The sequence below is a fragment of the Lucilia sericata genome, unplaced genomic scaffold (assembly GCF_015586225.1).
Source record: "Lucilia sericata isolate MDLA Ls3-8-SP2 unplaced genomic scaffold, ASM1558622v1 Contig000312F_arrow, whole genome shotgun sequence".
Taxonomy (NCBI): domain Eukaryota; kingdom Metazoa; phylum Arthropoda; class Insecta; order Diptera; family Calliphoridae; genus Lucilia; species Lucilia sericata.
In genome coordinates this window covers 347,220-369,921 of record NW_023994336.1, presented here as the reverse complement: position 1 = coordinate 369,921, position 22,702 = coordinate 347,220, and the positions used below count along the sequence as shown (strand labels likewise).

Here is a 22,702-nt window from a genome sequence, read left to right as displayed (position 1 = left end):
TATATATTCATCTCGTAGTTCTCATCTCGTGGTTCATTATTATAAGAACCGTTTCCCAAAATGTGTGTCCTTAGACCAATGTTTGGTTATCTGGATCAAATAATAAAAAGGAACTTTTTTAAAGTTTTTCCTATTTTATATATCGTGACCCTATATTCAAAAAGTGCGAACTCAATTTTGGGCAAAGTGAGTTTTTGATGCAAAAGGATTCCTCAATGCAGGATCCACGTCTGGTATAAATTTGAAACCAAAAATGTAATATTTGCACTTTTAACAACAATTTTTGTTAATATGCTATCTCAAAGTTAAATTTTTATTGAAGAAAATAAGTGCTAACTTCCATATAAATTTTACAACATTTTTTAAAACTTCAAATTTATTTAAAATTTATTTTGTATATTAACAAGATGAACATGCTGAACACGAAACAGGTGAAGATTAATAAATTGAATGTATAGTTTTTAAGATATGATCATTTATATATTTGTATATAATGCCAGTTTTCGACTTTAAATAATGTTTTTCCGAAAAATGTAAAGTTATTTCAGAAATAGTTTATAACACTAAGATCTATAATATTCTATGGTTCCAATTTAGAATTTTGATTATAAAAAAGTCTTTAAATGTGCAAATTATGGAGTATTATTCAAAAAATATTGGTACTTTTTATATTCAGAAACTTTTCATAATTTAAAATATTTGTACTGAGAATAAGGAATAGTAAACAAGCAGATATGCCATGAGTTTTTCTACTTAAATGGTGTAAATGCATTTTATTGGACTTACTGGTTTGACTTATATCCCTTTAAAAAAAAAAAACATTTCATAAAATTATAAAATAACGCATATTATTAGAAGAAATTTTTGTTCTATTTTTTGAACAAAACATGCTAACTTAGAACAAATATTAGTTTTTTTGTCGACCAAAAAGTGCTATCTTAAATAAGTCGCTAAAATGTGCAAAATATTAAAATTTTTTCATAGGTAAGAATTAGTAAGGATGTTAAAAACGTATTCTGGAAGAAATATTGTCTTTTAGTGCAATATTTCACGAATTAAATAGTTTTTTTACTTTCCTGAAAACTAGACTTTATTGATTTAGCACTTTTTGAATATAGGGTATCGATATATTTTACGTATGATAATTAATTTTGATATCATGTGAAAGGTCTTTGAGAGACGCTTTTAATGGCGTATAACAAATTAAAGTTAAAAAAAATTAAAGTTTTATTTAGATTTTTTTATTTTTTTTATTTTTTTCCCTCCCTGCATAATTTCTCACACAACTTTTGTGTTTGCCCTATTTTATTGTTCTAAATTATGTACAAAATCCTACTTAAAAAGTATCTCGGATTCCGTTTTTATTTAAAATCATTGAAAATTTTAAAATTAAACGTATTTGAGAACATAGCCGTCTTACAGTCGATTTTAAGCCACCGCCGATATTTTTATAGTGTCTGCCGCCGCCGCCGCCATTAATAATTGTCGGCGCAGGGCTCTGGGAACAATTCTGAAAAGAAAGAATTTATTTATTATTAAATAAATTGCAAAAAAGTGCTAAAAATAGTTAAATAAACGAAAATTTTAACGAAATTTCTATCGAATATTTTTATAGACTACTTAAATTATAAAAAAGTAAAAGTAAGTGCTGCAAAGAAAGGAACAATCTGCTCCAAACTGATTTTTCCCAGTAACATTATCGATTGTTTTTATTTTTTTTCTCAATTTCGCAGTAACTTGTGATTTGCAGATTGTGTTGACCAACGAAAAAAATGTCTATTTTGAGACAATGTGGTGCTTTAGTGGCACGACAATTAATCGCGCCAAGGTCCAGCATATTAAACAATAATATGGGAGTATTACCGCTGATGGCCAAACGTATCAATCTCAATGTTCAAGAGGATGTGCCATTTGCCAGCAGAGGCTATAAGAAATTTGGCCATCAAAAGGAAAAAACACCAAATTTTACTAAAATCTATCATTTGATTATTGGTTCACTGTTTGTGATTTGTATAATGGATTGGAAGAAGTGGGTTATTCATTGAAATTTTTCTTATGACAACAAAATTATTGATTCTTCAATTTTCAGAGTAAAAAACTTCCTTACACCCAAAGTAGATGCTGACGCTGGTGTGGAAAATGTTGAGGTGGAGAAAAAAGGTAAAAAGAAATTATCCAAAGAGGAAAGAAAGGCCAGAGATGCAAAGCATGACTCGAATAGAGATACCGACAGTGATAGTGAGACAGAAAGTGAAAGCGAGGAGGAAAATGCTGTCAATGAACAGTCGGTGAATAGCGTCCGTACTGAAAAGGAAAAAGTAGGCTTTCGTGAAAGAAAGGTAAGCTATTCACGAAATATCTTAGGAGTTTTTTAGTTTTTATAATTTTGTTTATTTTTTATTTGAAATCTTTTGTTACATTTTTTTGATTTTTTTAAGATTATTGAATATGAAAATCGTATTCGCCAATTTTCCACACCCGACAAAATTTTCCGTTATTTTGCCACTGTCCGTTTGACGACACCTCAGGGCACCACTGTGTGCATGACACCAGATGATTTTTTACGTTCTATTTATCCAGGCATTAAGCAACCAGATGGTAATTTTTTTATTTTCATTTAGTTTTTAATTATTTTGTAGTTTTTTATTTAAAGTTTTGGGGGAAACAATATTTTTTTTTTTTTTAAATTTAAAAAATTTTCAAATATTTTTTAAATGTTTAAAATTTTGCTAAATTTTCAAAAATTTTGTAAAATATTTAAAATTTTGTAAAATATTTAAAATTTGTGAAATATTTAAAATTTGTAGAATTTTAAAATTTTGCATAAGTTTCAAATTTCATAAAAAATTGAAAATTTTTGAAATTTTGAAATTTTTTTGTTTAGTTTATTTGGCGTACTTGTATTATTTAATTTTACAATTATTTTTGTAAAAACCTTTTATTTCAAAACGTTTTTTTTTTCGTATAAAAAGCTTTTATTTAAAAATTGTAATAATCTCATAAATAATACTTAACTAAAACTTAAATTAACTTTCAACTAAAATCTAGATTATTGAATACGAAAATCGTATACGTCAATTCTCAACACCCGATAAGGTGTTTCGTTATTTCGCCACAATACAAGTACCAACATCAGATGATCGTCATGAGATATTTATGACACCATCTGATTTTCTAACAAGTATGACACCTGGTATGAAACAACCAGAGGGTACGTTAACAAACTAACAAAAGCTTATACATATAAATATTTCCATAAAACTAATTTCAATATTATTATTTTTTTTACAGGTTTGGGTCTAGATCAATATAGACGTTATGATCCCAAGGTTAGTAAAATTGTTGTTTGTTAGTTTAAATAATATGAAACTGTAGCTTTACCTAACATCCAAATTATGTCTTGTCTTTTTTTAACCAAATTGCTCAAAATTCTTAAAGCAAGTTTCTGGAAAGGTATTTTATATTTATATAAGTCTTAAATGTTTTACCTTATCTTATGTTGGTTTTAATGACATCTTTTTTATTTATTTTTTTCTCTAATAGTCTGTTGGTGAATGTCTAAATTTACATTTAGAGAAAAATAGTATTTTCTATAAACTGGGTTCCTATGGCTTAATCACATTCTCCGACTATATATTTTTGCTCACAGTTTTGTCAAGTAAGTGGAATTATCTGAATAATTTTTTATTATAAACGTTTAGAAATAATGTACGTTTTTTAGTTCCAATTCAATTCTAGTTAGGTTCCAGTTCAAATCTAGTTCAGTTCTAGTTCAGTTGTAATTTAGTTGTAGTTCAATTCCAATTCAGTTGTAGTTCAGTTCTAGTGCAGTTCTAGTTCAGTTCTAGTTCAGTTTTAGTTCAGTTTTAGTTCAGTTTTAGTTCAGTTTTAGTTCAGTTCTAGTTCAGTTCTAGTGCACTTCTAGTGCAGTTCTAGTTCAGTTTTAGTTCAGTTCTAGTTCAGTTCTAGTGCAGTTGTAGTGCAGTTCTAGTTCAGTTCTAGTTCAGTTCTAGTTCAGTTCTAGTTCAGTTCTAGTTCAGTTCTAGTTCAGTTCTAGTTCAGTTCTAGTTCAGTTCTAATTCAGTTCTAGTTCAGTTCTAGTTCAGTTCTAGTTCAGTTCTAGTTCAGTTCTAGTTCAGTTCTAGTTCAGTTCTAGTTCAGTTCTAGTTCAGTTCTAGTTCAGTTCTAGTTCAGTTCTAGTTCAGTTCTAGTTCAGTTCTAGTTCAGTTCTAGTTCAGTTCTAGTTCAGTTCTAGTTCAGTTCTAGTTCAGTTCTAGTTCAGTTCTAGTTCAGTTCTAGTTCAGTTCTAGTTCAGTTCTAGTTCAGTTCTAGTTCAGTTCTAGTTCAGTTCAGTTCTAGTTCTAGTTCAGTTTTAGTTCAGTTCTAGTTCAGTTCTAGTTCAGTTCTAGTTCAGTTCTAGTTCAGTTCTAGTTCAGTTCTAGTTCAGTTCTAGTTCAGTTCTAGTTCAGTTCTAGTTCAGTTCTAGTTCAGTTCTAGTTCAGTTCTAGTTCAGTTCTAGTTCAGTTCTAGTTCAGTTCTAGTTCAGTTCTAGTTCAGTTCTAGTTCAGTACTAGTTCAGTTCTAGTTCAGTTCTAGTTCAGTTCTAGTTCAGTTCTAGTTCAGTTCTAGTTCAGTTCTAGTTCAGTTCTAGTTCAGTTCTAGTTCAGTTCTAGTTCAGTTCTAGTTCAGTTCTAGTTCAGTTCTAGTTCAGTTCTAGTTCAGTTCTAGTTCAGTTCTAGTTCAGTTCTTGTTCAGTTCTAGTTCAGTTCTAGTTCAGTTCTAGTTCAGTTCAGTTCTAGTTCAGTTCTAGTTCAGTTCTATTTCAGTTCTAATTCAGTTCTAGTTCAGTTCTAGTTCAATTCTAGTTCAATTCTAGTTCAGTTCTAATTCAGTTCTAGTTCTGCTCTAGTTCAGTTCTAGTTCAGTTCTAGTTCAGTTCTAGTTCAGTTCTAGTTCAGTTCTAGTTCAGTTCTAGTTCAGTTCTAGTTCAGTTCTAGTTCAGTTCTAGTTCAGTTCTAGTTCAGTTCTAGTCAGTTCTAGTTCAGTTCTAGTTCAGTTCTAGTTCGTTCTAGTTCAGTTCTAGTTCAGTTCTAGTTCAGTTCTAGTTCAGTTCTAGTTTTCAGTTCTAGTTCAGTTCTAGTTCAGTTCTAGTTCAGTTCTAGTTCAGTTCTAGTTCAGTTCTAGTTCAGTTCTAGTTCAGTTCTAGTTCAGTTCTAGTTCAGTTCTAGTTCAGTTCTAGTTCAGTTCTAGTTCAGTTCTAGTTCAGTTCTAGTTCAGTTCTAGTTCAGTTCTAGTTCAGTTCTAGTTCAGTTCTAGTTCAGTTCTAGTTCAGTTCTAGTTCAGTTCTAGTTCAGTTCTAGTTCAGTTCTAGTTCAGTTCTAGTTCAGTTCTAGTTCAGTTCTAGTTCAGTTCTAGTTCAGTTCTAGTTCAGTTCAGTTCAGTTTAGTTCAGTTCTAGTTCAGTTCTAGTTCAGTTCTAGTTCAGTTCTAGTTCAGTTCTAGTTCAGTTCTAGTTCAGTTCTAGTTCAGTTTCTAGTTCAGTCTAGTTAGTTCTAGTTCAGTTCTAGTTCAGTTCTAGTTCAGTTCTAGTTCAGTCTAGTCAGTTCTAGTTCAGTTCTAGTTCAGTTCTAGTTCAGTTCTAGTTCAGTTCTAGTTCAGTTCAGTTCAGTTCTAGTTCAGTTCTAGTTCAGTTCTAGTTCAGTTCTAGTTCAGTTCTAGTTCAGTTCTAGTTCAGTTCTAGTTCAGTTCTAGTTCAGTTCTAGTTCAGTTCTAGTTCAGTTTCTAGTTCAGTTCTAGTTCAGTTCTAGTTCAGTTCTAGTTCAGTTCTAGTTTCAGTTCTAGTCGTTCTAGTTCAAGTTCTATAGTTCAGTTCTAGTTCAGTTCTAGTTCAGTTCTAGAGTCAGTTCTAGTTCAGTTCTAGTTCAGTTCTAGTTCAGTTTAGTTCAGTTCTAGTTCAGTTCTAGTTCAGTTCTAGTTCAGTTCTAGTTCAGTTCTAGTTCAGTTCTAGTTCAGTTCTAGTTCAGTTCTAGTTCAGTTCTAGTTCAGTTCTAGTTCAGTTCTAGTTCAGTTCGTTCTCGTTCAGTTCTAGTTCAGTTCTAGTTCAGTTCTAGTTCAGTTCTAGTTCAGTTCTAGTTCAGTTCTAGTTCAGTTCTAGTTCAGTTCTAGTTCAGTCTAGTTCAGTTCTAGTTCAGTTCTAGTTCAGTTCTAGTTCAGTTCTAGTTCAGTTCTAATTCAGTTCTAATTCAGTTCTAATTCAGTTCTAGTTCAGTTCTAATTCACCTCTAGTTCAGTTCTAGTCCTAATTCAGTTCTAGTTCAGTTTTAATTCAGTTCGAGTTCAGTTCTAGTTCAGTTCTAGTTCAGTTCTAGTTCAGTTCTAGTTCAGTTCTAGTTCAGTTCTAGTTCAGTTCTAGTTCAGTTCTAGTTCAGTTCTAGTTCAGTTCTAGTTCAGTTCTAGTTCAGTTCTAGTTCAGTTCTAGTTCAGTTCTAGATCAGTTCTAGTTCATTTCTACTTCATCCCTAGTTCAGTTCTAGTTTTTATTATTAGTTATTCAAATGAAAAAACTTCCATTAGGATTTTATTATATTTATATTTTATTAAATATCATAAAGTTACAGTAAATTCATCGAAATAGATGGAATAAATTTAATAATTTTTCATTTTTACATTAAATTTTAGAACATTGGTTTTTGGTTTCATTTTTGTTAAATAACATCACATTAATTGTACCGAGTATATTTTTATATAAATAAGTAATAAATAAAAATAATTACTTTATTTACTTAGAAACTAAAAAATATATAATACAATTCAATAATACTTTGTTAAAGGGAAAATATTTAAAATAATATGTTTTTCTATATAAAAAAAAAATAGTTTTCAGGAATTACAACTTAATATATTTAAAAAAAAAAACTTATTTGTTAGAATTATTATATAAAACTAAGATTAGTCTTTGGCCATGTTTTGTTTTTGGATTTGTTTCTTTAACTTGTGGAAAACTTTTTGAATTTGGCTTTTTTTTGTTTGTTTTTGGTTTACAAAAGATTTTTTATGTTTCGATTGCTCTTTGGTTCGTAAACTTGTAATTTTGTTTTTAATATTTATAAATACTTTGTTGTTTTTCTGAAGAGAGGTACTTGGGTGGGTGTAGTTTGGTTGTAAAAAAGAATTTATGAAAATATTTTGGTTTTTTAATACTTTTTGGTTGTTAATTTCAATAATTTTGCTTAAGTTTCAGTTTTTGTAGAACTTTCTTGAGTTTTTAAAGTGGTCGGGTATAGAGTATCGGTATCCATGTTTACATAATTATAATATTTTGTATAATCATAATCGAATAATTCAAAATCTAATTTGTAAATTTTTAATAATTGGTCTAGAGTTGAGCGATTAATTTCGGCAAAGTATCTGCAAAATAAATGTGTTTAAATTAAAAATTTTTCATCACAATTTATAGTATTTTTACTTACTTTTCCAAAGATATATTGGTTCTTGCTCCCTTAGATAAATTGCCAATTTTCCGGCTTAAAGTTTTCGGCAATGTTCCCAATAATAGGGATTCTAAACCTGCCTGTCTTATAATAAATTCCGAATCTCTATTAAAGGTTTCTACTTTTCCTATGATTGTAAAGTTTATACTGCAGGGTGTACAAAAACTATAGATTGGTGACCAGTGTTCATCAAATTGTTTGCCTTGTTCATGCTGATCGATTAGATACTGTACGAATTCATTGAATGTAGGTCCTGACTTGCTTCTTCCTCCTCCGGCTATAGGATGCTTACGAAATTTAGAAATGATACGTCTAGCCAATGTTTTATAGTAGGTGTTCTTGCCACCCTCTAGTTTATTGCGATAGCCCGAAACAATACGTTCGAAGGGGTCACGCACGAAAAGAAATGATAAAGACGAAGATAAAGCATCTGCCAGATCTTGCATATAAGGTCTGGGAAAACGTTTTCGTGCCAATTCTAATGGTTGGAATTCGGTGCGTTGTAAATACTTGATATCATAGCCACCTGCAGATTTTAAATAAAAGTATAAAAATCTAGATTTTAATAAATTCTTTGAAATAATTTCCATCTTACCCAATATATTAAAATAATACATCCACGTACTGCTGGCCGCTTTAAAAACATTACACCATACCAAATTGTGGCCGGGCGATATGAAAAACTCTCTGGGATTCGGTGGGTAAAGGGTTTGTAAATTATATTTCTTACAAACTTGTTGAGCGTGTTTACGGCGTTTCCTCAAATCCTTTTCGGTGGCACTATGAATTTCTTCGGAATACTCATAAACTGGATTTAAAGTACTGGTGACAATAGGTGGTAAGGTAGTTTTAACAGCACTATAATCATCTGCCTTACTAAACAAATCCTTCTGATAGTGTTTGATACTACTAAAGGATAGTTTGGGCTATAAGAAAGAAACTATTATTAGAAATTGTTGTTAATATGACTATAATTTTAATTAACCTCTGCTTTATTGGTTTGTATTAAACCTATAGCTGCCGCTGCTGCTTCAGCTTTATCTTTATTCTGTTCGAAAGCATTTAACGATTCTCGAAAGAGGAATCCAAAATAAAACACTGCAATCAATATGCAGGCTATAAGTTTTAAAGAAGCTTGTACTCGTCTGCCATAGCACAGGCGTATTATCATTGTCACTTCAAATCACTGCTGGTTGAAGGTTCTTCAGAATGTTATTGCGACTTTTTTTCAATATGTTTGTAGATCTATTAATAAGTTATTATAGTCTGAAATTAAAAGCGAGAATTAAAAGATTATTAACTAATTTTGTTAATAAAATTTTTAAATTTCTACTTCATTTGCAGTTCTAATTCAGTTCTAGTTTAGTTCTAGTTTAGTTCTAGTTCAGTTCTAGTTCAGTTCTAGTTTAGTTCTAGTTTAGTTCTAGTTCAGTTCTAGTTCAGTTCTAGTTCAGTTCTAGTTCAGTTCTAGTTCAGTTCTAGTTCAGTTCTAGTTCAGTTCTAGTTCAGTTCTAGTTCAGTTCTAGTTCAGTTCTAGTTCAGTTCTAGTTCAGTTCTAGTTCAGTTCTAGTTCAGTTCTAGTTCAGTTCTAGTTCAGTTCTAGTTCAGTTCTAGTTCAGTTCTAGTTCAGTTCTAGTTCAGTTCTAGTTCAGTTCTAGTTCTAGTTCAGTTCTAGTTCAGTTCTAGTTCAGTTCTAGTTCAGTTCTAGTTCAGTTCTAGTTCAGTTCTAGTTCAGTTCTAGTTCAGTTCTAGTTCAGTTCTAGTTCAGTTCTAGTTCAGTTCTAGTTCAGTTCTAGTTCAGTTCTAGTTCAGTTCTAGTTCAGTTCTAGTTCAGTTCTAGTTCAGTTCTAGTTCAGTTCTAGTTCAGTTCTAGTTCAGTTCTAGTTCAGTTCTAGTTCAGTTCTAGTTCAGTTCTAGTTCAGTTCTAGTTCAGTTCTAGTTCAGTTCTAGTTCAGTTCTAGTTCAGTTCTAGTTCAGTTCTAGTTCAGTTCTAGTTCAGTTCTAGTTCAGTTCTAGTTCAGTTCTAGTTCAGTTCTAGTTCAGTTCTAGTTAGTTCTAGTTCAGTTCTAGTTCAGTTCTAGTTCAGTTCTAGTTCAGTTCTAGTTCAGTTCTAGTTCAGTTCTAGTTCAGTTCTAGTTCAGTTCTAGTTCAGTTCTAGTTCAGTTCTAGTTCAGTTCTAGTTCAGTTCTAGTTTAGTTCTAGTTCAGTTCTAGTTCAGTTCTAGTTCAGTTCTAGTTCAGTTCTAGTTCAGTTCTAGTTCAGTTCTAGTTCAGTTCTAGTTCAGTTCTAGTTCAGTTCTAGTTCAGTTCTAGTTCAGTTCTTAGTTCAGTTCTAGTCAGTTCTAGTTCATTCTAGTTCAGTCAGTTTTCTAGTTCAGTTCTTAGTTCAGTTCTAGTTCAGTTCTAGTTCAGTTCTAGTTCAGTTCTAGTTCAGTTCTAGTTCAGTTTCTAGTTCAGTTCTAGTTCAGTTTCTAGTTCAGTTCTAGTTCAGTTCTAGTTCAGTTCTAGTTCAGTTCTAGTTCAGTTCTAGTTCAGTTCTAGTTCAGTTCTAGTTCTGTTCTAGTTCGTTCTAGTTCAGTTCTAGTTCAGTTCTAGTTCAGTTCTAGTTCAGTTCAGTTCAGTTCAGTTCTAGTTCAGTTCTAGTTCATTTCTAGTTCAATTCTAGTTCAGTTCTAGTTCAGTTCTAGTTCAGTTCTACTTCAATTCTAGTACAGATTTAGTACAGTTCTGGTTCATTTATAGGTCATGCTCTAGTTCAAATTTAATTAATTTGTTTTCTTTATTAAATGCCGCTTCTAAAAATTATTTTTTAAGAAAGCATTTTTATAAAGCATTTTTAATTTCAACATAATGTTAAAAAGTAATTGTTGTCATTTAGCTTTGCTAAAGAACCACACAAATGCTACGGTTCCTGATTACCACTTGTAGCTAGCCGCTTAAAATCCCCATTACAGTACTTAGTGTAAAATTACATACTATAACAGTCTACAAACATTAACACGCGAAAATGCATAAAAAGCAACATAAATATGAAATTTCTATAAGTTTCCACTAGTTATTCCACCGAAAGAGCAAAAAGTTCATCCTAGAAAATTGAGGAAAAAAGTGAAACTATTGCTAATGCCGCTGCTACTGATGTTTGTTATTAAGTATAATAGCACTTCACTTGGCAACACATGCCTGCCTGCTTGACTGCCTGTGATGACGCAAAAACGAGAAGAACAAGGAAAAAGTAAAATAAACTAGGGCGTCATGTTGAAAAAAAAAAAAATAAACACCTTGTTGAATGTCCATCGAAAAAGTATATACATATTCACTCGTACCCGCAAAATAGAGTTTTATTTTTTTTTTTTGTATTTATAATTTTAATTAAACATAAATTTTGATAATTGGTAAAATTTTAAATAGGTTTTTTAAAGAAACTCATCATATTTAAGAAGTCCATAGATTTAACTCACTTTCTTTTAATAATTTGCAAATTATATTATTACAAATTTAATTACTTTTCACTAATTAAATTGTTTGTTAAATAAGTTTAAAGACTAATTTTCTTATTTTTCGTATTTAATTATGTTTTGCAAATTTAATATACATATTTATTTAAATTTTAAATTAATAGATTTTATCTTTAGTTTTTTTTTGTGTCTGTATTCTATAAATTTATTTGTCTTCTTCCCTGCTTCCTTCCTGCCACATTCACTCACATTCACTTGTTCTTTTTTCTGTTCTTATAATGTATCCTTTTGTTGAAGCATTCGTAAGATTTCCCAACTTGTCTGTTGTTGAGTTCCTTACTCGTTAAATGTTAAATGTTTACTGTTAACTGCTTTGTTAGTTTGTGAATTTTTTGTTGATAAGGTCCTGGCGCGTTTTTTTTCCCTCTTGCCTTTTAACAATTTTGTTTTTTGGGAGAGTTAATAGGAAAATAATACGCAGGCGTTAAATTGAAATAACTTTTAGTTTTATTTTTATATATTTCATCCAGAGTGTAGTTATCATCGGGGTTAATTTTAACGGTTTGTTTTTATTTCTATATTGTTTTGATTATTGAAATTTATCTGTCTTTATTTGTTTTTTCTCCTTTTTTGGGGGTATTTGCGAACTTCCTTTTCACTTACTTGATTTTGCTTTTGTTATTGTTTTTTATGTTTTTAAAAATCTGTTAAAATCTGTTATTTTAAATTTTTGAAATCGTGACATTCATATATTTCCAATGTTAAGCATATGAGTCATTTACCATAACCAGATTTTAATTCTTACATGTTTCTTAATGTAAAATATGTATCCTTATTGAATGACAAATCAGAAAAAAAACCTCTTAGAGAAACAAGCAAAAACTAACTTAATATTTGGTGATAGCACTTTTAAACTCTACAATAAAGAAAAGACTATCTATTCAGTTCTATTCTAGTTCAGTTCTAGTTCAGTTCTAGTTCAGTTCTAGTTCAGTTCTAGTTCAGTTCTAGTCAGTTCTAGTTCAGTTCTAGTTCAGTTCTAGTTCAGTTCTAGTTCAGTTCTAGTTCAGTTCTAGTTCAGTTCTAGTTCAGTTCTAGTTCAGTTCTAGTTCAGTTCTAGTTCAGTTCTAGTTCAGTTCTAGTTCAGTTCTAGTTCAGTTCTAGTTCAGTTCTAGTTCAGTTCTAGTTCAGTTCTAGTTCAGTTCTAGTTCAGTTCTAGTTCAGTTCTAGTTCAGTTCTAGTTCAGTTCTAGTTCAGTTCTAGTTAGTTCAGTTCTAGTTCAGTTCTAGTTCAGTTCTAGTTCAGTTCTAGTTCAGTTCTAGTTCAGTTCTAGTTCAGTTCTAGTTCAGTTCTAGTTCAGTTCTAGTTCAGTTCTAGTTCAGTTCTAGTTCAGTTCTAGTTCAGTTCTAGTTCAGTTCTAGTTCAGTTCTAGTTCAGTTCTAGTTCAGTTCTAGTTCAGTTCTAGTTCAGTTCTAGTTCAGTTCTAGTTCAGTTCTAGTTCAGTTCTAGTTCAGTTCTAGTTCAGTTCTAGTTCAGTTCTAGTTCAGTTCTAGTTCAGTTCTAGTTCAGTTCTAGTTCTAGTTCAGTTCTAGTTCAGTTCTAGTTCAGTTCTAGTTCAGTTCTAGTTCAGTTCTAGTTCAGTTCTAGTTCAGTTCTAGTTCAGTTCTAGTTCAGTTCTAGTTCAGTTCTAGTTCAGTTCTAGTTCAGTTCTAGTTCAGTTCTAGTTCAGTTCAAGTTCAGTTCTAGTTCAGTTCTAGTTCAGTTCTAGTCAGTTCTAGTTCAGTTCTAGTTCAGTTCTAGTTCAGTTCTAGTTCAGTTCTAGTTCAGTTCTAGTTCAGTTCTAGTTCAGTTCTAGTTCAGTTCTAGTTCAGTTCTAGTTCAGTTCTAGTTCAGTTCTAGTTCAGTTCTAGTTCAGTTCTAGTTCAGTTCTAGTTCAGTTCTAGTTCAGTTCTAGTTCAGTTCTAGTTCAGTTGCAATTCAGTTCTAGTTCAGTTCTAGTTCAGTCCTAGTTCAGTTCTAGTTCAGTTCTAGTTCAGTTCTAGTTCAGTTCTAGGTCAGTTCTTGTTCAGTTCTAGTTCAGTTGCAATTCAGTTCTATTTTAGCTTTTGTTCAGTTCTAGTTCAGTTCTAGTTCAGTTCTAGTTCAGTTCTAGTTCAGTTGCAATTCAGTTCTATTTTAGTTTTTGTTCAGTTCTAGTTCAGCTTTAGTTCAGTTCTAGTTTAAATTGTTAAGAAAGATCTTTAAATTGATTTTTTTTTTTTAATATAAATTAAAATTTTTAATAAAAAAAATTCAATTAATTTTTATTTTAAACGTCCATTTTCGTTTACAATTTATTTACGATTTTATATTTTTTAGCCTCACGCCGTCATTTTGAAATTGCTTTTCAAATGTTTGATTTAAACGGTGATGGTGATGTAGATTGTGAGGAATTCGAAATGGTAGCAACACTAGTAAGACAACAGACTAGTATTGGCAGCCGTCATCGCGATCATGCTAACACCGGCAATACCTTCAAAGTAAGTTTTGTTTCCTTTTTTTCTCTCTAAAATATATAAATTTATTATCTTAAATTGTTTAAACAAACAAAACTCTTGTTTTAACAAACAAACTTAACTAAAAAAAAAGAAAAACAAACAAAATTGTCTATACCTTTTTAACCAACTACTACTTTCTAATTTTTCTAATTCTAATTATAATCCTAATCTTTTGTAATATAATTGCTAAAAGTCTAAGGTACTTGTTTTTTTTTTAAAGGACTTTAGTTTAACATTTTTGTTTGTGTATATTATTTATTTCAATTCAAAACTACTTAACACCCGCATTAAACATACTTTGCACGCCCACATAACCATTTTTTTTTAACTGGTCTTGGTCTTGGTCACTTTAAAAAAATAAATCATTTTGTATTCACACTAATAAAACTTTTTGCACGGTGTACGATTTTTATGCTTTAAGTTCGTTTATCATTATTATTTTTTTTCTGTTCAAAGTGTTGAATTAATTATGAAAATAAAAGTTAAAATTTTAATAAAAAAAAAATATTTTGCCCAAAAAAAAAAAATAAATATAGGGCGTGAACTCTGCCTTGACCACTTATTTCTTTGGTCCCAACTTGGATAAGAAATTGACTATACAAAAATTCTTGGATTTTCAACAACAACTGCAAAGGGAAATTTTATCTTTGGAATTTGAGCGCAAACATCCCAATGAAGAGGGCATGATTACCGAGGCCGATTTTGCAGAACTATTGCTGGCTTATGCTGGTTATCCTTTAAAGAAGAAGCAACGTAAATTGAAAAGAGTAAAGAGACGTTTCCGTGACCACTCTGTTGGCATATCGAAAAAGGACTACTTGGACTTTTTCCATTTTCTCAATAATGTCAATGACGTCGATACGGCCTTGACTTTTTATCATATAGCTGGTGCTTCCATTGATCAGGCAACCCTAAAACATGTGGCCAAAACTGTTGCCATGGTCGAACTATCGGATCATGTGATTGATGTTGTTTTCACCATATTCGATGACAACAGTAAGTTATAAATCATTTCCAAGTGTTAGTGATGAAATAAGAGATTTTTAACCACAACATGGTTATTATTATAACTTTATATTTTTTTTTTCTAGATGACAACCAATTGAGTAATCGCGAATTCATTGCGGTTATGAAAAATCGCGTTCAACGCGGTTTAGAAAAACCCAAAGATACGGGCTTTATAAAACTGATGCGCTCAATGTTGAAATGCGCCCGTGAAACGAAACCAGTTTTATTGGATCTTTAAATAAAATGGTTGACATCATCCTATGTTGTCAGGATTATACATTTTTTTTTGGAAATTATCTTAATACTTTTATTACAATTGGTTACTGCTGCTGCTGCTGCTACGATGACTTTTCTTTAAATGTAAATATATATAAAAATTAATTTTTAGTTTTACCTCTTTAATCTAATATACTAATAATAAATGTTACTTACTAGTTAATATGTTTTAGTTTTCTTCTTATTATTCTTTGTTCTTTAAGAATTTTTTTGTCTAACAAGTAATTTTTTAATAAAATTGTTCAAAACATTTATAAATAAATTAATAAATATTTAATTCATATATAAACTTTTCGTTTTAATATTAGACACTAGCGTAGAAAGAAATCTTAACTTGATTCCTTTGTAGAACTTAAAATTGTGTCATTTTGTTGCGGATCTAACCAGAATTTTCTTATTTTTCATAATTCCTCAAGTTCCCAAAATTCATTTAAATGTATTGCCTCCATTGATCCTACGAACAGCACATAGCTGTTTTCTCCATTGAAATAGAAAACATTTAGTTTAGAAGGACTTTCACTTGGTTTCTCCTCTGTGGCTACTTGCCGAGCGGCCTGTGGACGATCTTCTCGCAAATTTACCCTTTGCATTGCCTTAGTCTTATCAGTGTAGGAGATTGCCTTTGCGGTCTGACTGTTAGCAACCTCATAGTCAGACAGCAGAAATACTTTTCCTAACTACTGTGTGCCACTGGTTTCACTTGTCACCGTTGTACGTTTAAATCAATCAATAGCTGACCTTCATGCTGAACAATTGTGGCATGAAGGTCTTAATATTCTTTCATTTAAGAACGTGACGTCCTGTTTGTCTATACCTATCATCCCGTCCAAGGTGACCTTTATATCATACATAGTTTTCTTAATTTCTGCGTGGACTAGGCAGCCGCGCTGAAGGGATACATACTACCACTTAACTTGACCAAAGGCTGCACTTGACACTTCCAGAAAGCCTTTCATGTTTAAGTCGGTCGCTACATGTCCTTAATGCAGACGAATACAGACATGAAGGTCAAAACGTCTCAACTCCTCAACATTCTTTCATTCCTGACCGTGACGTCCGGATTATCTTTACTTACCACCCCGTCGAACGTGACCGTTCTATTATACTTAGTTTATACGTGGACTAGACAACCGCGCTTTGCCATGACGCTGAAAGGATCTGTTAACAACTAGCCTCTTTATGCCCTAGCTAGCCATACATACTCTTAGCACTGCTACCACTAAACATGACCAAAGGATGCACTTGAGACTTCCAGAAAGCCTTTCATGTTTAAGTCGGTCGCTACATGTCCTTAATGCAGACGAATACAGGCATGAAGGTCAAAATGTCTCAACTTCTCAACATCCTTTCATTCCTGACCGTGGTGTCCGGATTGTCTTTACTTACAATATATATGCAATATATGTTGGGTACTGACAGACGGACGAACCCCTTATATATTTCTCAACAAAGTTTACAATAGGCCGATAACGCTCTAGTTGTATTTATTCGAATCTTATTCTGCAACTTAGTACGATCGCTTAGAAGCTCTAGAGTCTGGAATCGTACTTTTTCCAATGCCAACTGATTCCTATGAAGTTTTTGTCAACTTTAACATTCCATAATTATCAGGTTTATTAAAATTTTTCGATTTTAAGTCATCCTGATTTTGATCTATATTCTGAATATTTAGCGCAGTAGTGCGATCACTAAACAGCTCCAAAGTCGGGAATCTTACACTTCCCAATGCCAACTTGTTGCTTTGAATTTTAACACACATTTTCATTTTAACACACATTTTCAATATTTAGATCAGTCAATCGTTGAGAAGCTCCACAGTCAGGAGTCTTATACTTCCCAAATGCTAACTGATAACTTCAATATTTATTAAAAATTTTCTATTCAAAATCGCCCTAATTTAGATCTACCATCTAGATGTATTTATTCGGATCTTACTGTATAACCCGTTTAATACGATCGCCTTGAAGCTCTAGAGTTAACAAATCTTACTATTTTCAATGCAATTTAAAGTCATCTTGATATTGATTCATTGATTCTGAATATTTAGCTCTGTCATCAACTCATTTAGTGCGATCAATGAACAGCTTTAAAGTTGGGAATCTTACACTTACCAAATGCCAACTGATTCCTTAAATGTTCTTATACCCACCATCAAAAAAGATGGGGGTATATTGATTTTGTCATTCCGTTTGTAATACATCGAAATATTGGTCATAGACCCATTCTAAGACGATCTAGCCATGTCTGTCCGTCCGTCTGTCTGTTGAAAGCACGATAGAGTCCGAATGGAAAGAGCTAGAGGGTTGAAATTTCACATAAATATTTCATATAGGTAAGGTTTGTTTGGTATTGAAAATGGGCAATATCGGTCCACGTTTTCGGATAGCCCCCATACAAGTGGACCCTCGAAAAGCAGCTTTAACAGCCATAACTTGTTTAAAAATACGAATATAGCGATGAAATTCCACATAAGTAAGTTTCTTGTGATCCAAAATCACTATGCTATGAGGATCGGTCCATAATTGACCCTACCCCACATATAAGGTCTCCTTCAGAAAATTACTTTAACGCTTATAACTGGCCTAAAAATACGAGCATATAGATTGAATTCGACATAAGTAAGTTTCATTCGAGTCAAACGAGGTTTGATGGTGGGTATATAAGATTCGGCATAGCCGAATATGACACTCTTACTTGTTTTTTTTTTTTTAATTTTAAGATTTATTACAAATTTGCTATTCCCTGATCGTCCTGATTTTCATCTTTATTCTAAGGCTTTAGCTTAGACTTCCATATATAGAAATGCTATCGCTTAAAAACTTTATAGTTGAGAATCTTACACTTCCTAATAAAATTTAGTTCCTTTGAAGTTTTTAGGCAAAAAGCTCTCTCATCTTCTTTAATAACCAAAACTACAGTTTTAACTAAAGTTAGGCAAAAAGCTCTCTCGCTCTCTAAACTTGTTTAATTTGCAAAGCTATAGTTTAAACCAGAGTTAGGCAAAAAGCTCTCTCATTTTCTTTAATATCCAAAGCTTCCGTTTAAACTAGAGTTAGGCAAAAAGCTCTCTCATTGTTTAAAATGCAAACTAAATAATAAGAATTTAAAAATTTTCAACTATTAAATAGTACGATTAGTTAAAAACAGATATAGGTTAAGAGCTTTTGAACACTTTTGCTTTCAAAACTCAAAGAAAAAAACTAAGCATAGAGAGCACTTATTTCTCTCTTCTAGTTTAAACCTTCTCAAAACAAAAAGCTAAACTTTTGTAAACTTTTAAAATTTTAACTAGTTCGATTAGTTTAATACAGAGATAGGCTTAAAGCTTTTAAGCTCCTTTGAAGTTTTTTGCTAACTTCAACATTCCATGATGTACATTCTGAAACTTTAGCTTAGTTTACAACTCATTTAGTGAGATCGCTGAAAATCTCTAGAATTGAACTACATTTGAGAGTTATTAATTAACCCCCCCCAACCCCCTTAGAAATAAAAAAATGCAATTTATAAGTTTTTTTTATAATTTTTTTTTTTTAATGAAAACTTTGTTGATTATATAAATATTAACATTTAAAACATCATCCTTGTCGGTCCATCAATTACAACTTTTACAAACAAACAAAAAAAAAATGTAAAATTATTTTGTTGTTTGACTTAAAATATATATTTTTTCGATTTTTTTTTTTAAGAAACATTTAAATACATTTAAATAATTTACGACATTGTTGCTTTTGCTGTAAAGTGGATTTTGTATAATATTTATAAAAAATTATATATATAAAGAAAATTAAAATTAAACATTACATTAACAACACTTTAGTCACATATTTATTTTATTTTTTATTATTTTTTTGTTTTATTTGAAACTTTAGATAAAATAATAACGATAAAAAAAATCTAAAATTAGTGAAATAATACAAATATTTGTTTTTGTATAAATTGTAAAGTTATATAAATATATATATTTTTTAGGTAATTTTTTTTTTAAAAGTATAATTTGTTTTGTTTTTTTTTTTTAATATAAATATTAAAATATGTATTTTTTTTAAGTTGTATACTAATTATTTACATTTTTTTAATTTTTGTTTTAATAAGGAAACTTTTTTTTTTATTTGTTGCTGGTAACGTCATAATTAAGTTACTTTTTTTTAAAAAAAAGAAATATTTATCATAAAGATAAATATATTTATATATTAAATATAGTTTAACTAAAGTTCTTTTTCCAAAGAAAAACCACATATAATTGTGGTTCTTCACAAGAACTTTAATAGCAATAATAAAACATTAACAATATTTAAAAGTTATTACAACATTTATTTATGTAATTTTTTTTCTTTTAAACTAATTCATTGCTGCTTTTTTTATATAAAATATAGATCAATATGTACATTTAGGTTTTTTTTTATAAATTTTTATATAAAATATAATAATAATAAGTAGTATAAATAATAATGTTTAGGGAATGTGCCATTTTCTTTATAATGGAATTCCCAGTGTTTTTTGTTTAGTTAATTAATGTTTCAACAACTATTAAATATTAAAGGTTGTTTTTTTTTTTGTAATACCGCTTTCAAGTTCTTTTTCTCTTTTATTTTTTTCTAGTAAAAACTTTGAGATCTGGGGTCTCTATACAAAACTCCCTATGATTTGCAACAGTTATGCCAAACTTTAAAAAATGAAATTGTGTAAAAACAAAGTATACATTTTATAGAAAAAAATTTATTTTATAAATATAAGTTCTTTTTTTTTTTGTTAAAGAGATTGTTTAGTAATTTATGTGTTTTTTTCTTTTTCTACTTTCTCTTTTTCTCTAACGCATAACATGTTTAGATTATTGTCTATCCTCTCTCTCCTTGAAAAAGAAAAAAAATTCCAAAAAATATATAGTTTAGGAAACTCAAAACAGGTTTAGTTGCCATGTAAAAACTTTAACACAAAATTAAACTTAGTTTCACTCTCTAACTTACTCTCTCTCTCTCTCTCTTCTTGCTCTCTTCTCCACAATTTCTCAGCTTGATGCAAGCTGGACAGATCAGACAGAGTGTTAATAGCAAGCATTCATCTTGTTTAATTTGCAAAGCTATAGTTTAGACCACAATTAGGCAAAAAGCTCTCTCATTTTCTTTAATTTACAAAGCTACAGTTTAAACTTGAGTTAGGCAAAAAAGCTCTCTCGCTCTCTAAACTTGTTTAATTTGCAAAGCTATAGTTTAAACCACAATTAGGCAAAAAGCTCTCTCATTTTCTTTAATATCCAAAGCTACCGTTTAAACTTGAGTTAGGCAAAAAGCTCTCTCATTTTCATTAATTTCCAAAGCTATAGTTTAAACTAGAGTTAGGCAAAAAGCTCTCTCATGTTCTTTAATTTCCAAAGCTACAGTTTAAACTAGAGTTAGGCAAAAAGCTCTCTCCCTCTCTAAACTTAAGCAGGTATAAAATACACACCAAATAATAAGAATTTATAAATTTTTTGTTTTTAACGATCTGTTAAAAACAGAGATTGGCTTAAAGCTTTTAAACTCTTTTGCTTTTGAAACACAAAAAACAAGCAGAGAGAGCACTTATTTCTCTCCTGTAGTTTAAAACTTCTTAAAACAAAAAGCTAAACTTTTGTAAACTTTTAAAATTTTAAATAGTTCGTTCAGTTTAAAACAGATATAGGCTTAGAGCTTTTAAACACTCTTACTTTCGAAACACAAAAAAACTAAGCAGAGAGAGTACTTATTTCACTCCTCTAGTTTAAAACTTCTCAAAACAAAAAGCAAAACTTTCTTAACTTTTAAAATTTTAAATAATCCAATTAAACTAGACATAGGCAGACAGCTTTTTGACTCTCTTCATTTCAAAAAACAAACAAAACTTATTTGTCTCACTCTCTCTCTCTCTCTCTCTCTCTCTAAAAGCAAAGCTTACACTTGTTTCTGTTAAAATCTTCTCAAAATTTTATCTTTTTAAACTTATATTATACTCTCCTTACATTGCAACTAAACGCTCTCTTTTCATTCCCTTTCCTTTTCTCTCTCTCTCTGTCTCTGTATTTTTATATTTTAAGATCTTGTTGTATTAAATTTTGATCTGATGAATAAATCATCATATTCTTAATAGTAGCAACTTCTGATTCTAATCTAGCCAATTGTGATTTTAAAATATGATCTCTCTCCGACGGTGTTACAGTCACCACAGCCGAAGCTGTACAGCTATCTTTGCCCGCCACTAAGACCTTACGTTGATATTGTGCCGTCCACTCGGGACTGGGTATAGAAATACCCGAATCTCTTTCATCACTACTATTATCGCCGGAATTATCAGCCCAACCGGGTGGTGAGGCTCTGCTGCTAATCGGCTCCTGTTTAATGTGCTGTAGGGCAAGCAAAGCATTGGCGGCTGCATCCTTATCGCCCAAATGGGACTTGTGTCTTAATTTAAGCGGCAAGCAATTGTTGGAGTCGGTACTGAGGGGACTGGTGGTAGTACTGGCGAGATTGTGTTCATTTGATTCTTCTGGCATTTCATTGTCGGCTTCGTGATCATCATCGCCGGAAACGGCGCCCGACGAGGAGGCCGACGACATGGAGGAAAGTCTTGAGGAGGAGGTAGTTGAGGATAGCATGTTTTCATAGGCTGTGGGTGTGCTGGCACGCCGTGAAAGATTCAAAACACTGGCATTAGCACGAGCCGAGGATGAGCTGACAGAATCACCCACATTACTGCTAACCGGAGAAGTTTCGTTAGTAGACATATAACCATGATCCTCTTTATTGAACTGAGAATACAGAGGATTCATGTGTTGAGCAGCTCCGGCATAAAGAGCAGCAGATTGAGCATTTGTATATAGGCCACTAACCGATGTTTGCAAATCGCCATTAGTATTGATGGCATCTACCACGGCGACCACTTTGCGCAAATTATCCAAGTCACAGCGACGATTGAGGGCTTGTAAAACATGTAAATTTTGTAGATTAGGGGGAGATTGGCTATTCACCGTGGTAGAGGCGGCGGCTGTAACCACATGATGTTGGTTATGTTGTGTTGCAGGTGTAAGATTTTCACTTAAATTTGCAGGATTATAATGAACGCCGGCTGTGCTCGAGGCTGCATATAGGGACTGAGGTGATTGGACGGTATTAGAAACTTGTGTTGCAGCCAGGTGTAAAGTTGAATTTGTGGCAGACGACGATGAGGAGGGAGTGGTGGTTGAGTTGGCTACTGCTGCAGGCAAACCATTAGGCTTAATAACTGTTTGTGTAGATAACTTGTCATTAGTTGAACTCAACACCTCGTTGGAGGACTTCTGTTGCAGAAGAGCTGTACCCGGTGTTTGGGAGGAACTATAGAGTAAACCATTGTTAGTGTTAGCAACATTGCTATTGAAATTATTTTGTGTATTAGCCGCAGAGGGGGTAGTCATTTTGGCTCTCTTGGTTATGCTTAAAACCTGCTCACTGGTGGGTAGCGAAGCCAAAATTTGCTCTACACTCACTAAATTCTCTCCGGAAATATTGAATTTATCTTTAATGGCATCCAATTGAGCCTTTAGAACATGATTCTCTTTTGTTAATTCCACCACACGTTGTTCCAAAACCATATCATTATAACGTCTCTTTTCACGACTTCTCTTGGCGGCTTCATTATTGCGACGACGACGATCCCAATAGCTGTCATCTTTCTTGCAATCCGGTGTAAATTCTCGTTGTTTGCGCTGTGAGAATAATTCTTTGGCGGCATTGGCCTGTTGTTTGGTCATGTGTTCACCATTAAAGGTAACGTATTTGCCATCCCGAGATATATGCATATCCGACATGCTATGACCCGAATCACTAGATTGTGGACTGACAGGACCATTATACATAGAAAGACTGTGCACTGAAAGTAAGAGAGGAAGAGAGAGAGAGAGTATATATTAGTGATCTTCCTTTTTTAAGCATGATCAAACTAGGAAAA

General features: G+C 31.6%; 3 protein-coding genes across 11 annotated transcripts in view; 1 reads left to right on the top strand and 2 right to left on the bottom strand.

Annotated features, from left to right (window-relative positions):
* Nucleotides 1-1,482: 1,482 nt before the first annotated feature.
* On the top strand, nucleotides 1,483-15,045 carry LOC119603575 (calcium uptake protein 1 homolog, mitochondrial). Of its 7 annotated transcripts, none has more exons than XM_037955625.1 (11): nucleotides 1,483-1,641; nucleotides 1,734-2,029; nucleotides 2,090-2,339; nucleotides 3,049-3,211; nucleotides 3,292-3,329; nucleotides 3,439-3,453; nucleotides 3,544-3,658; nucleotides 13,302-13,462; nucleotides 13,674-13,679; nucleotides 14,017-14,476; nucleotides 14,572-15,045. In XM_037955625.1, exons 2-11 carry the CDS (start codon nucleotides 1,773-1,775, stop codon nucleotides 14,724-14,726), a joined length of 1,620 nt encoding a protein of 539 aa, XP_037811553.1. In that variant the 5' UTR covers nucleotides 1,483-1,641; nucleotides 1,734-1,772; the 3' UTR covers nucleotides 14,727-15,045. The 7 variants fall into 7 exon arrangements, with proteins under 7 accessions (XP_037811553.1, XP_037811556.1, XP_037811555.1 ...); XM_037955626.1 differs by lacking the exon at nucleotides 3,049-3,211 and adding an exon at nucleotides 2,439-2,598 and having other exon boundaries at nucleotides 1,511-1,641; XM_037955628.1 differs by lacking the exon at nucleotides 3,439-3,453.
* Nucleotides 6,832-11,311, bottom strand: LOC119603577 (carbohydrate sulfotransferase 11). 2 transcript variants are annotated; one of them, XM_037955632.1, is made up of 5 exons: nucleotides 11,193-11,311; nucleotides 8,475-8,755; nucleotides 8,085-8,415; nucleotides 7,469-8,015; nucleotides 6,832-7,406 (listed from the first exon to the last, which is right to left on the bottom strand). In XM_037955632.1, exons 2-5 carry the CDS (start codon nucleotides 8,658-8,660, stop codon nucleotides 7,229-7,231), a joined length of 1,242 nt encoding a protein of 413 aa, XP_037811560.1. In that variant the 5' UTR covers nucleotides 8,661-8,755; nucleotides 11,193-11,311; the 3' UTR covers nucleotides 6,832-7,228. The 2 variants fall into 2 exon arrangements, with proteins under 2 accessions (XP_037811560.1, XP_037811562.1); XM_037955634.1 differs by lacking the exon at nucleotides 11,193-11,311 and adding an exon at nucleotides 10,947-11,037.
* Nucleotides 15,046-19,269: 4,224 nt separating the features above from the next.
* LOC119603564 (homeobox protein 5) overlaps nucleotides 19,270-22,702 on the bottom strand; it is a 51,595-nt gene continuing 48,162 nt past the window's right edge. For both annotated transcript variants that reach the window (XM_037955611.1, XM_037955610.1), the window contains exon 3: nucleotides 19,270-22,624. In XM_037955611.1, coding sequence (XP_037811539.1) covers nucleotides 20,802-22,624 — 1,823 coding nt within the window. In that variant the 3' untranslated portion in view covers nucleotides 19,270-20,801. The remainder of the gene's footprint in view (nucleotides 22,625-22,702) is intronic.

Excerpts from the sequence above, each read along its gene's own strand:
- LOC119603575 (XM_037955625.1), top strand. The coding sequence starts at position 1,773 with ATGTCTATTTTGAGACAATGTGGTGCTTTAGTGGCACGACAATTAATC. Across the intron at positions 3,659-13,301 it reads TTTGCTCACAGTTTTGTCAA|CCTCACGCCGTCATTTTGAA; the intron begins GTAAGTGGAATT and ends TATATTTTTTAG. Across the intron at positions 14,477-14,571 it reads CACCATATTCGATGACAACA|ATGACAACCAATTGAGTAAT; the intron begins GTAAGTTATAAA and ends TTTTTTTTCTAG.
- LOC119603577 (XM_037955632.1), bottom strand. The coding sequence starts at position 8,660 with ATGATAATACGCCTGTGCTATGGCAGACGAGTACAAGCTTCTTTAAAA. Across the intron at positions 8,416-8,474 it reads TACAAACCAATAAAGCAGAG|CCCAAACTATCCTTTAGTAG; the intron begins GTTAATTAAAAT and ends TCTTTCTTATAG. Across the intron at positions 7,407-7,468 it reads ACCAATATATCTTTGGAAAA|ATACTTTGCCGAAATTAATC; the intron begins GTAAGTAAAAAT and ends TTTATTTTGCAG.